General features: G+C 31.8%; 2 protein-coding genes across 4 annotated transcripts in view; one reads left to right on the top strand and one right to left on the bottom strand.

Annotated features, from left to right (window-relative positions):
* Positions 1-13,828, top strand: part of LOC133333764 (transcription initiation factor TFIID subunit 7) — a 188,462-nt gene that overhangs the window by 94,306 nt on the left and 80,328 nt on the right. The window lies entirely within an intron of this gene.
* On the bottom strand, positions 1,190-11,992 carry LOC133333722 (annexin B9). Of its 3 annotated transcripts, none has more exons than XM_061542011.1 (5): positions 11,922-11,992; positions 9,275-9,757; positions 8,983-9,208; positions 8,729-8,910; positions 1,190-1,250 (listed from the first exon to the last, which is right to left on the bottom strand). In XM_061542011.1, the coding sequence occupies exons 1-5, from the start codon at positions 11,949-11,951 to the stop codon at positions 1,197-1,199; spliced, it is 975 nt and encodes a 324-aa protein (XP_061397995.1). In that variant the 5' UTR covers positions 11,952-11,992; the 3' UTR covers positions 1,190-1,196. The 3 variants fall into 3 exon arrangements, with proteins under 3 accessions (XP_061397995.1, XP_061397996.1, XP_061397994.1); XM_061542012.1 differs by lacking the exon at positions 1,190-1,250 and adding an exon at positions 2,253-2,334; XM_061542010.1 differs by lacking the exon at positions 1,190-1,250 and adding an exon at positions 6,274-6,339.

Raw genomic sequence — 13,828 nt, 5'->3', positions numbered from 1 at the left:
GGGACAAAATAGACCCTATATTCTGAGAATGTTTTTTAAAACCGAAAAATGTAGACTCTAGGGGATCCATAGGTTCCTTAGAAGAAAAAACTGACCTGAGGGTCTGTGAATTTTTTTCTTTAGAAAATATATGAGCCGAGGTCCTGCAAAATTTTTTCTGTAGAAAAAAAATCTGTCTCAATGTCCACAGTGGATTCAGTAGATAGATGATTTTCGAAAATATTTAGGATTTTTTCCCGATCTTCTTGATTAGCCACAAACGGTACGACCTGTGAAGAATTAAAACCTTCAAACCAACTTTCTTCATCAATTGTAATGCCAAATTTAAGATACACCTTCGATGGTCTGATTGTTACAGTCATATAATCATGTTGATATGGCATGCGACATTTAAGATGTAATTGAATCATCTGATCAAAGTTTCTTGGAAGGGATGTTACTTTATCATTGCCCGATATGGGTATATTGACTACTGCTCCGCGAACAGCACTTTGTCTTTCCAAACTCAGGACAACGATTATTATGAAAGGCAATCGTGTTGCGACCATTCGTTTATCTACCGGCGTTAAGTTTTTTAAAGGCCTTTAGAGAACGTTTGAAAATTTTCTATAGAAACAAATTAGTCTCGACGTCCTGCAAATGTTTTCTTCAAAAGAAAAAAAATCTGAATCAGTCCCAAGGGTCTGTGAATTTTTTTTTTATATAAAAAAGACCTACGGGTCTGTGAATTTTTTAGACCCTAGGATATGAATTTTTTTCTATAGGAAAATGTGTCAGACCCTAGGGTCTGAATTTTTCTATATAATTTTTTTTTCTATAGCAAAGAAGTGTGAGACCCTAGGGTCTGAATTTTTTTTTCTATAGCAAAAAAAGTGTCAGACCCTAGTGTCCGAATTTTTTTTCTATAGCAAAAAAAGTGTCAGACCCTAGGGTTTGAATTTTTTTCTATATGAAAAAAGTGTCAGACCCTAGGGTCTGAATTTTTTTCTATATGAAAAAAGTGTCAGACCCTAGGGTTTGTGATTTTTAGTGTCTGATTTTTTTCCGTGGGAAAAAAGTGTCAGACCCTAGGGTCTGATTTTCTTTAGGAATTATTTAAAAACTAAAAAATAATCCTTTTTCAATAATTTTTTATATTTATTTATTATTAACATTTAATTAAAACCAAAAATAAATACATCTAAATGCCCATTTAATTAATAGGAGCACAGGGCAACCAAAACACGGCAATAATCTCCAGATAGATCATCCTGAAAAGAAAAATATTGAAATAGAAAAAAATAATTTTTAATATTTTTTTAATTTAAAAAAAAATTAATGGAAAATATTTTGTTAAGTGTTTTGTGTTAATGGAACTACAAAATTTTGAAAAAAACGATAAAAAAACAATTTACAAAAAAAAAAACAATACAAAGAGGAGCTTATGCAGGATAATACTTACTACAAAGGCATGCTGCTAATGAGATGTCTTAATGTCAAATTCATTATAAACCCCCCTCCATGGTTCTACTATGCAACCCACCCTTCCATTCAAAAACTAAATTTCAAAAATTTTTTAATTTTTTTGGCATTTTTATTAAGATACATTTTTTCTAAATACATACAAATTTTTAATACTTTTTTAAAATTTTTGGAAAATAACCCCTAGGACAGGGTTTGGAAATTTCAAGCCAATTGCAAGAAGAGTATATTTTTTTAATAGGCAGTCAAGGCAACTAAAACTGTGCCCACGTCCCCTTCTACATCCTCCTGTAAAAATAGAAAAACACAACAACAACGGCTTGGTTTAACACACATTTGTATTTGAATTTATTTATTTTTGTTTATGATGTCAACAAACAAATGGTTAATGACTCCGATTTATATATATGTGTGTAAATATATACGTATTTATAATAAAAAAATAAATGGTTAATAAAAGCGTTGTTCTCTATGTATATATAAAAACTCGTTACTATTTAATTATTTCTTATGGAAATAAAGGCCACATGGTGTCAAGACACAATGGGTAAAATATATCGTATAAAAAATATATATAAATACATTTTTTTTATTTAATCTCAAATTGTTTTTTTTTTCGAAAACGAAATGCAATGTAATTTGGTGAATTTTGAAAATTTGGAATAGAAAGTAAATAAGAAAATACTGCAAAAAAATACAAATTAATAATAATAATATTTTATTTAAGTTTGGCTTCCACATAGATGTTTTGAAGAAGAGACTGACTTCTATTCCCATACACCGTGAGTGAGTTTTAGAAGTTGCTATTGTTTTTTTGGTTTACCAAGCCACCATGGTAGCCAACAAATAACCAATTTCACTTTCCAAATCCTCCTAAAGAACATTTTGAAATTGGAATATAAAAAAGTACAAATAAAAAATCAGAATTTTTTTTTATAGACATAATATTAAGATTTGATTTTTTTGTGTAATTTAAAAAAATAGAAACCCAAAATAAATGATTGAAAATTTTTATTTTTAGGTGAAATGTGACATTAAATGGTCCCATACAGTTAGGAACAAAATTTGGTAAAATTATTTTTAGGCAAAATTTTGAAAAAATGAAATTTGTTTCAATTAAAAAATGAAAATTTTTTAATTTAAAAAATAATTTTTTTTATAAAAAAATTAAAAACAATGTGGAAACCCAAAATAAATTTATTTTCATGTGTAGAGGTGAGTTATGAATGATTTTAATAATAAGAAAACCAGTATTAATTAGTGGATTTAATATTATGGTCCCATATTATTTGAAAAAGAAGTGAATTATTTTCTTTTTAATAAGTGCATTTGTAAATGCAATGTAATTTGCAATTATAAGCCGTCAAACCTTATTTTTGAATAAAGCATTATAAAAATTAGAACATGCCAAATATTAATAGAAAATATTAAAATATAAATTAATGAATGATTTAAAAAATAGTAAAAACTATAAATTAGAAAGAGAAAGTAAATAAAAAATAATACAATTTTAAATTTAAAAGAATTTAACTGAATTATTAAATTAAACTCTAAATTATCTGTAGGCAATTTAAATCTCAGACGTTTGGTCCATCCAGAGGACATCAAAATAAATTATAGAAGATAGAGCTATGTATTTTAGTGGGTCTATAAAACAAATAAAATATTATATTTTCTATAGAGAAATATTTAACGATCCTTATTCCTATAGAATTAAAAAATCAAAAACCTACATTGACGATTTTTTTTAATTCAAAGACCTTTGGTAATGAATTTTTTTCTATACATAAAATTTTAAATTTGTAAGTTTATGAATTGTTTTGAATTTTTGCTATTAAATTTGAAATATTTTTTATTTAAATTTAAATGTTTTTGTTTTTTTTTTTAAATAATTTATAATTAATTTCTTGTTTAAGCTTTCCCATTACAATTTCACATATTTTCGCGAACCCCTAAAAGTATGCTTTAATTGTGAAGTTAAGACTTGATAGTATTATTGAATGTGAGACCGGCTGTAAAACAATTTGTCCAATTTGGTTTGTATGTATGTACCTGTGTGTTAAATCGAAGTTGGTGTTTATATTGGAAAATGTTTTAATAAAAAGCTAATTTAGTGTTGTTAAAGGTTTTATCCCAAACATTAAGGGGACCCCCAACCAACATATAACTTCTCAAAAATGTGCCTTTAAAATTTCAAGTAAAAATCTCTAGAACTCTTGAAGATATAACCGAGAGTACTTCTCAAAAATTAAACGCGTTTTCTCCAATCAGTGTTTTTACGACTGGCGGGCGGGTACGATAACTCAAAGCCTATTAACCCAATCGGTTGCAAATTTTAACTCCTTATTCTATACCTATTTATTTTCCAGGTAGAAAATAAACTATTTTCCAAAAAAAAATAATTTTCCTTAATACGCCATTTTGATGATTTTCGAGCGAATCTTAGATCATACCAGAGCCAGATATGTACTCTTTAGGCAATTTGGGTATTTTAGAAGAAGAGCCTTTGGTACCCTCGGATCTTCGAATAAAACTATCATTAGGCTACTATACACAAACATATTTGCCATTTTTAAATTCAAATGGACGTAACTACAAAATAATCTTTTTATTAATGGAAAAGAACATAACTACACTCCTGTAAAAAACCAAAGCTCGCAATATTCAAGATAGAAATTCTGAACATACATTAATGTTGCTTCTGGGATGTTTGTTATTGATATTTTACGGTACCCCAAATTCGGTATTTTAAGGTTTTTTTATTTTTTTTCGCGGGGTGGTAAAATAACCCTGTGCAAAATATTTTATTTGTCTTTAGTGCAGCATTTACATAAAATCGATCGAAAATATATCGAAATCTGAACATATTTTCACGAAACTTATCACGCATCATTCTAGACTCAATTCAATACGTTATGCCAAACTTCGTGCAAATCAAAAGAAATATAGGGGGCTTTAATGCACCATTTACACAAAATCGGACGAAAATGTGTGTGGGAGCTATGACTAAATCTGAACAGATTTTCACGAAACTTAACACACATCACTGTAGACTCAGTCATGTACGCTATGCAAAATTTCGTGTAATTCGGAAGAAATATAAGGGCTTTGGTTTACCATTTACCTCAAGTCGGCCGAAAATGTATGTGGTAGCTATAACTAACTAAATCTGATCCGATTGCAAGGAAATTTTGCACATGCCATTCTAGATTAAATATGTTACACAATTCCTAATTTCGTCTCAATCGGACATACCTTGCGAGTTTGGTGTACCATTTATCTCAAATCGGCCGAAAATATATTTGGGAGCTATATGTAAATCTGTACCGATGCCAATGAAGCTTAACACACACAACTATAAAGTAAATTTGGTACCCTACACAAAATTTGGTGTAAATAGAACGAGTACAGGGTCTTTGATGTACCATGTATCTCAAATTGGACGAACATATATGGGAGCTATATGTAAATCTGTAACGATTTCAACGAAACTTGACACACATCATTGTAGACTCAATTACGTACGCTATGCACAATTTCGTGTAATTCGGAAGAAATATAAGGGCTTTGGTTTACCTTTTACCTCAAATCGGACGAAAATATATATGGTAGCTAGAGCTAAATCTGATCCGATTTCAAGGAAATTTTGCACATGCCATTCTAGACTAAATATGTTACACTGTTCCAAATTTCGTCTCAATCGGACATACCTTGCAAGTTTGGTGTACCATTTATCTCAAATCAATGAAACTTAACACACGTCATTCTACACTAAATATGGTACACTATTCCAAATTTCGTCTCAATCGGACAAACATTGCGAGTTTAGTGTAGCATTGACTCAAATCGAAATGGGAAATATATATGGGAGCTATATGTAAATCTGTACCGATGCCAATGAAACTTAACACACTTCATTGTAGACACATTTACGTACGCTATGTATAATTTCGTGTAATTCGGAAGAAATATAAGACCGTTGGTTTACCATTTACCACAAATCGGACGTAAATATATCTAATCCGATTTAACGAAATTTGACACACGTCATTCTAGTACACTAATAAATTAATAAAAAATCCCAATTGTTTTTATTTTGTTGTTGTATTTTTTTCAGTATTTAAATACATATATTTCAAACCAGTTGATTTAATTAAAAAACAAGTTTTTTATAAAAACAGACAGTTATAACAAAATTGTGGGTGTGTATGGATGTGTTTTGGTTTTTTACAATTACAAAATGTAAGGTGTTAAGCAATGTAATAATAATAGTAATAAAAAACAACATTTGTAAATAGGTATGTTCGTATGTATGTAAGAAAAATTATTACAATTAATAGGAAAAAAAAGAAACAAAGTTCTATTATAATCAACTGTGGTTTTGTATGTATATATATATAGTATAAAAAACGAAGTTTAAGAGAAATATTTGTATACAAAAAAAAAATATTTATATATATAAAAAACAATTTAATAATAAAATAATTTTTGTCATTGGGCTGGCTTTGTGGTCAATTTGCTTTTTGTACAAAAAATGTGATTTTTGTGTTATTGTTCCTATGTGTAATTTTGTTGTTAAAAAAAAAAATTTTTAAAAAAAATATTCGATTCTTTGTTTGTTATAAATACCATCCTATATGTAGTAGTAGTTTTAGATTGAAGGCAGACTTTTGTTTAAATATATATCTTAAGGCTTATTTGTTTTGGTTTGTATATTTTCTTTTTAAAAAAAATGAATGGTGTGCGCTTCTATCTACTTTCATTAGGGGTAGGTAGGTAGGTATGCAGAGTAGTAGAATAAGGAATTTTCAATTGCAATTTGTCTTAGTATCCAACAATCGCCAATAGGGCACGTTTGTAATCACCAGAGGTATCGCCCTGCAAATAACGAATTGGGGAGGATATTGTTTAATAACAAAATTAAATAGTGAAACACAAAATAGGAAAAAAATAATTGAATTGGTTTTGGGAGTTATAATTTTTTTTAAATAAGGTATCCATTTTTATAAAAAAAAAAAACCGCACCGTTTTTGAAACATAGATAAGAAGGTATTACAGAAAATAAGCCAATTAAAGGGTTATGTTTTGTTTACGGAAATTTATAAAGCGAATTGTATATAGCCTTATTACATTGAGAGAAAGTTTTCGAAACAAAAATACATAGATTAAAATTAAAAAAAATAAATTCCAACAAAATTGCCAATTTGATGTAAAAGAGGACAAGTAATGTTATATTTTATTTATTTTATACTTCGCCTTGGGGCTAACGCTTTAGATTTTAGGTATGATTATATTCGAAATAACGGATTCAAACCAGAAACAACATAGTTGAACCAAAACCATATCACAGCCACTTGAAAGGCGATCTACACATGCCTACATTCAACAGCCTTTAGGATCATTTAAGGAAATTCCAAAATAAAAGATTATCGCATCTATATATCAATTTCGATTTCTGAATCAAATGGATTTCTGAAAAATTTGGGAGTAAATTTAGCTATGCCCATATATTTGATAAATACACAAACAGAACAAACTTAATCTGAACAAATCGAACAACCTACCAGAGGCCTTCAATACCACCAAACATGCCAAACAGTTCGAGGATATAGAGAAGTTCAGAAGTAGAAGAAGAAGATGTATGGACGGACATCAGTCATATGAGGTGTTCAGAAAACCGGAAGTCATAGGCCGGCCTGTAGAGTGCAGCAGGGAGTTTTTAAAGGTGAGTTGATTTCACCGAATCTTTTATACATTTAATTTTCTGATATTCCACAAAAAAAACCATTTACATACAATCGGCCGAAAATATATATGGGAGCTATATATAAATCTGAACCGAATTTTCCGAAACTTAGCACACATCATTCTAAACTAAATTCAGTACTCTATACCAAATTTCGTGCAAATCGGAATATATATAGGGACTTTAGTGTACAAATCGGACGAACATATATATGGGAGCTATAACTAAATCTGATCTGATTTCAATGAAATTTGACATACGTCATTCTAGACTGAATACGGTACACAATTACAAATTTCGTCTCAATCGAACATACCTTGCGAGTTTGGTGTACCATTTACCTCAAATCGGACGAAAATATATATGGGAGCTATATGTAAATCTGAACCGATTTCAGCGTAACTTAACACACGTCACTCTAGATTCATTTATATACGCTATGCATAATTTCGTGTAAATCAAAATAAATATAAGGGCTTTGGTGTACCATTTACCTCAAATCGGCCGAAAATATATTTGGGAGCTATATCTAAATCTGATCGGATTTCCATGAAATTTGTACGCTATACATAATTTCGCGTAAATCAAAAGAAATATAAGGGCTTTGGTATACCATTTACCTCAAATCGGTCGAAAATATATATGGGAACTATATCTAAATCTGATCGGATTTCAATGGAATTTGATACATGTCATTATAGACTAAATACGGTAAACTATTCCAAATTTCGTCTCAATCGGTCATACATTATAAATTTGGTGTACCATTTATCTAATATCTAATCTGAACCGATTTTCACCAATTTCAATAGGGTTCGTCCTTGGGCTAAAAAGATGGACTGTGCCAAATTTCATCACATTCGGATTATAAATGCGACCTCTATCCTTGTTTACAACTTAACATTGACATACAGACAGGACGGAAGGGCATGCCTAAATCGATTGCGATTGAGAATCACTTCTCAATCGATTTTGAAAGATATTGTCAAAAGTAAATTTGGGTCTATCTTCATATATACAAAGACATAATACACTGTACCACAGTGTGGTTAAGGGCATATATATTATAAAAAAATTATCTATACAAAATTCAAAAAAGATATTATCAAAAAGATAGATAGATCAAGACCATTTCTACAAAAGTAAATCTACAAACAAAACCATTTAAAACAACATTCATATGCAAGCATGCAGAGACGGAAAACAAACGAAAGAAATGGATAACAAGAAGAAGAAGAATAAAGGGGGAAACACATACGAGGATTCAGACCTGGTTTGTTACAATGGCTTTATATTAAATGTCAATCCGGCCAAGCCAGAATTCCTCTATCCTGTTTCCTCCTTAAAAATAGATTTTCAAATTTACAAAATCTACTTTACATGTACATGTTCTTTATGCTTCTTCTTCTTGAAATAATGGATTTTTTTAGTATTATTTTTTTAATAACCCCAACACCAATATGAAAATGTTTGTATGTGTATAATGGACGAATTAAAAAAAATATAAAACACCGAACTTACCTTAATCCAAGATTCCAAACTTTTGCCATATTTATTTTGGAATGCTTCTTTGATGTCACCCAAATCGATTTCCGAACGGCTGACAATAATGCGAATTAAAGTCTTATCTTTTGTGCCCAAACCATGCATGCTGTCGTACAAACGTTCGGCAAAGTAGTCGACCTTTGATTTGCAGCAACGTACTAAACGAGAACAAAACAACACAAATAAATAAGGAAATTGGATATATATTTTTGAAGAAAAATAGGACCTACCAATGGCCAAGAAGCCCTTTTCAACGGCACCGCTGAATTCACGTTTAATGGCCTTTTCAATATCATGGCCGGCCAAATTTTCATATTCCAAGAAAATTTGACGCAATTGTTGGTAGGAGCGGGTAACTAAAATGGAATTGAAAACAGATTCATCGGTGCCCCATTGGCCTTCACCGGCTTCGTGCAGAGCGGTGGCATCAGCAACGGCGGCGGCTTCATCTACACCCTACAAAAAACCAACAACAATTTTAATATATCATTTCCCTCTCCAATATGGTCATAACAAACATACTTGATTTTCATCACGGTTACCCTGTACCAAGGAGACACACAAACGCTTGAAATGTCCCGAGGTATCACCCTTCAAATCGGATTCCAAAGATTTGTTGAAACTTTGCTCATAGAATTGAGCAATTGTCTTGATGCCGAAATTCGACAATGTGCACAAAATCTCAATGATAGCCTCTTCGTCGGTACCCAAACCGGAAATGGCATCATGCAATTCATTGGCATAGAACTGGGGCAAAGGTGTCATCAGGGCAACAATGACATCTTCAAATTTACCACCCAATTCCGATTTCAATTCGGAAATTAAATCTTTGCCATAGGAGGTTTTGAAAGCTTCGGCAATTTCCAAACGTTGTACGATACCGCGACGGGCCAAAACTTCAATGATGGCCTTCTCGTCGGTGCCGAAGCCTTTCATGGCTTTGCGCAAAATGGCGGCATCTTCGACGGGATCAAAGGGATCGGCAGGGTAGACAGTGGGGGTGCACTGGAATAGAGAGGGAAAATAAGGTAAAAAAATAGTCAAAAGAATAAATAAATAAAATAGTAAAAAATTCCCGCAGAAACCCGGGCTGAATAGTAGATTTCCTATGGAACCCTTAACTTAGCTGGGCTAAAGTGAATATTTCCTATGGTAAGCCTAATTCAGTTGGTTGGAATTGTAAATTTCCTATAGAAATCTTAATTCAGCTGATCTCAATTATAAATTACCTACGAAAGTCATAATTCTGCCAGGCTGAATTGAAGATTTCCTATAGAAACCTTAATTCAGCTGGACTGAATTGAAGATTTCCTATAGAAACCTTAATTCAGCTGGACTGAATTGAAGATTTCCTAAGGAAACCTTAATTCAGCTGGACTGAATTGAAGATTTCCTAAGGAAACCTTAATTCAGCTGGACTGAATTGAAGATTTCCTATAGAAACCTTAACTCAGCTGGACTGAATTGAAGATTTCCTATAGAAACCTTAACTCAGCTGGACTGAATTGAAGATTTCCTATAGAAACCTTAATTCAGCTGAACTGAATTGAAGATTTCCTATATAAATCTTAATTCAGCTGGACTGAATTGAAGATTTCCTAAGGAAACCTTAATTCAGCTGGACTGAATTGAAGATTTCCTAAGGAAACCTTAATTCAGCTGGACTGAATTGAAGATTTCCTATAGAAACCTTAACTCAGCCTCAGCTGGGCTGAATTGAAGATTTCCTATAGAAACCTTAATTCAGCTGGGCTGAATTGAAGATTTCCTATAGAAACCTTAATTCAGCTGGGCTGAATTGAAGATTTCCTATAGAAACCTTAATTCAGCTGGGCTGCATTGAAGATTTCCTATAGAAACCTTAATTCAGCTGGGCTGAATTGAAAATTTCCTATAGAAACCTTAATTCAGCTGGGCTGAATTGAAGATTTCCTATAGAAACCTTAATTCAGTCAGGCTGAATTGAAGATTTCCCATAGAAATCCTAATTTAGCTAGGCTGAATTGAAGATTTCCTATAGAAACCTTAATTAAGCTAATCAAAATTAAAGATTTCCTATAGAAACCTTAATTCAGCCAGGCTGAATTGAAGATTTCATAGAGAAACCTTAATTCAGCTGGGCTGAATTGAACATTTCCTATAGAAACCTTAATTCAGCAGGGCTGAATTGAAGATTTCATATAGAAACCTTAATTCAGCTGGGCTGAATTGAAGATTTCATAGAGAAACCTTAATTCAGCCAGGCTGAATTGAACATTTCCTATAGAAACCTTAATTCAGCCAGGCTGAATTGAAGTTTACCCACCGAAACCTTAATTCAGCCAGGCTATATTGAAGTTTACCTATGGAAAACGTAATTCAGCCGTGCTGAATTGAAGTTTACCTATGGAAAACGTAATTCAGCCGGGCTGAAATTAAGTTGACCCATGGAAACTCTAGCTGAATTGAATATTTTTATATGAAAACCTTAATTCAGCTTAGCTGAATTGAACATTTGTTATGGAAACCTTAATTCAGCTTAACTGAATTGAAGATTATTGATTGGAAACCTAATTCAGCTTAGCAGAATTGCATTTTTATGTGCATATACGATTGCAAAATAATAAAAAAAATCACTGTTGTATAGTAAAAAAATCATGACCTTAATATTAAGTGGTATTTAAATAAACAGACTGACTACCTATTGGCAAATATATTTTGAAATGATTCATTGTCGTATTATTAACAATTACCCTACCCTTTTTGATAATGAATAATTATTGCAATAACATTCCGACATATTTTGGTATGCCGAACAAGTGTGTCATTATCGCACAAACAAACCGAATGCGCCACAACACAAATATGGTGAGCCGAAGGGGGGTTATTCGTATTCCAACTATGTGGAAAGTGATATGAATCAGAAATTGTTTTGTTTCGAATAGGAAACAAGCGATTAAAATTAACAACAAATAAGTTTATAAAAAACAAAATCACTAATTTGAATAATTATCAGAAAGGAAACTAGATAAGGAACCCATTAAAACAAAACTTTCATATTCAATGCGATATGACTTTTTTTATAAAAAAATGGGGCCTAATTTTCAAGTGGTAATTCTAAAATTAGATTTGTAATTAATAATTTAATGATTATTAAATTTATTTTTTAAATTGAAAAAATATGACTTACCTTGAATGGATAGTATTCAGCAGAACTCATTTTGTTTGGTTGTTTTGGGGTTTGAGATTACAATAAAAAATGGGGTTAACTGCAAAGAAGGAGAATAAAAATATATTGAAATTTTAATAAAAAATTGTTTGTAAAAAAAAAAAACGAAAAACAGATTCTAACAATGGGGCCCATTGTTACCGTATATCATATGTGTGTACAAGTGTGTGTATTACAATAGCCAAGCCTAGCATCTTCTTCTCCACCATATCGACAATTACAACAAAAACCACTTGATATGTATGCCCACTTCTCTTTTTATAATCCAATATAGAATATTACGTCAACTTATATGAGTAGGATTATGGCAATATCAGGGTGGGGGAGGAGAAGAATTAAAGAAAAATTGCCTTGAAATCAATTCATACAAGTCACGAACTAAATTCAGCTGGGCTGAATTGAAAATTTCATATAGAAACATCAATCCAGCTACATTAACTTGAAAAATTTCCATGGAATACTCAATTTAGCCGGATAAATTTCAAGATTTAATATCAGAAACCTAATTCAGCTAAGCTAAATTGAAGATTTCCTATCAGAAACCTTATTCCGCTAAGCTAAATTTAAGATTTCCTATCGAAATCCCAATTCAGCTAAGCTAAACTAAAAATTTCCTATTGGAAACCGAATTCAGCTAAGCTAAATTAAAGATTTCCTATTGGAAACCGAATTCAGCTAAGCTGAATTAAAGACTTCCTATGGTAACCAGGCTGAATTGAAGATTTCCTATAGAAACCTTAATTCAGCTGGGCTGAATTGAAGATTTCCTATAGAAACCTTAATTCAGCCAGGCTGAATTGAAGATTTTCTATAGAAACCATAATTCAGCCAGGCTGAATTGAAGATTTCATATAGAAACCATAATTCAGCCAGGCTGAATTGAAGATTTCATATAGAAACCATAATTCAGCCAGGCGGAATTGAAGATTTCCTATAGAAACCTTAATTCAGCCAGGCTGAATTCACGACTTCGTGAAAGAAATTCCCTTTCAGCTAAGCTGAATCATCTTTTATTGCATTCCATCGCTCTTCATTCATTCTTTGATGTGTTCGAAATTGCATTTTCTTGCGAAAGAGAATGTCGAACATCATATCTTATCTGCTTGGCGGCACCAAGTTCAAGGTAAAATTCACTGTCAATGGTCTTCTATATACCAGAGACAATCCCTCATCTTTGTAGGTACTTTCATTTTTATAGCTAAACGGATGGTTGAGCAGCGGATGGTGGCTACGTCGACTGAGTAGACAAAATCTGCCGGTGACGAATGCAGTCATGTGCATAACATTAGGCAGAGAGAGAGAGCGAAAGTGAGAGAGTGTGATGAGCAAAACAACATTTACACTGTTGGGGAAAAGTGAAAGTTGTCACCTCTCTCCCTTTTTGTGGTTTATGGTGCATGAAATGCAACAACAAAACAACAGCGACACGAAAAATTTTTCACCATAGTTTTCGAAATTTGGTAAACATCTGATGACGTTACACATTTTGCGGCTTGTATGTTGGTGTTAAACACCGCACAACAACAACATAAAAATAAAATCTACAAAACAATAAAAATCTATGTATCCACTATTTGGTATACTCTCTCGGCCTTAATGTGTAGTTGGAAGGAGGTCTGTAGGCAGATGTTGGTGGATAGACATAAATGTTGGCCAAAAACTATGACATCATCGTGACCGTATATAGGGGGAAGATTTGGAAATAGATTAAAAAACAAAACGAAAATAATTGAAGGAAATATACAAAATTTAGAGGGTAGAGTTGCTGAATGATAAACTATGGAGTATGAAATATAAATTCAGCTTCATTTTTCTACAGAAATCTTCAATTCATCCTAGCTGAATTAAGTTTACCATAGGATATCTTC

The sequence above is a fragment of the Musca vetustissima genome, unplaced genomic scaffold, assembly GCF_032173495.1.
Source record: "Musca vetustissima isolate MV318-11 ecotype Yass unplaced genomic scaffold, APGP_CSIRO_Mvet_v1 utg2483, whole genome shotgun sequence".
NCBI lineage: Eukaryota > Metazoa > Arthropoda > Insecta > Diptera > Muscidae > Musca > Musca vetustissima.
This window is presented reverse-complemented; position numbering and strand designations above follow the sequence as displayed.

What these genes read in the sequence shown, in the direction of transcription:
- LOC133333722 (XM_061542011.1), bottom strand. Translation starts at nt 11,951, where the DNA reads ATGAGTTCTGCTGAATACTATCCATTCAAG. An exon ending in GTAACCGTGATGAAAATCAA is followed by an intron (nt 9,209 to 9,274) that starts GTATGTTTGTTA and finishes GGTTTTTTGTAG; the next exon opens with GGTGTAGATGAAGCCGCCGC. An exon ending in GTTTGGAATCTTGGATTAAG is followed by an intron (nt 1,251 to 8,728) that starts GTAAGTTCGGTG and finishes TTTTCTTTTCAG; the next exon opens with GATGATCTATCTGGAGATTA.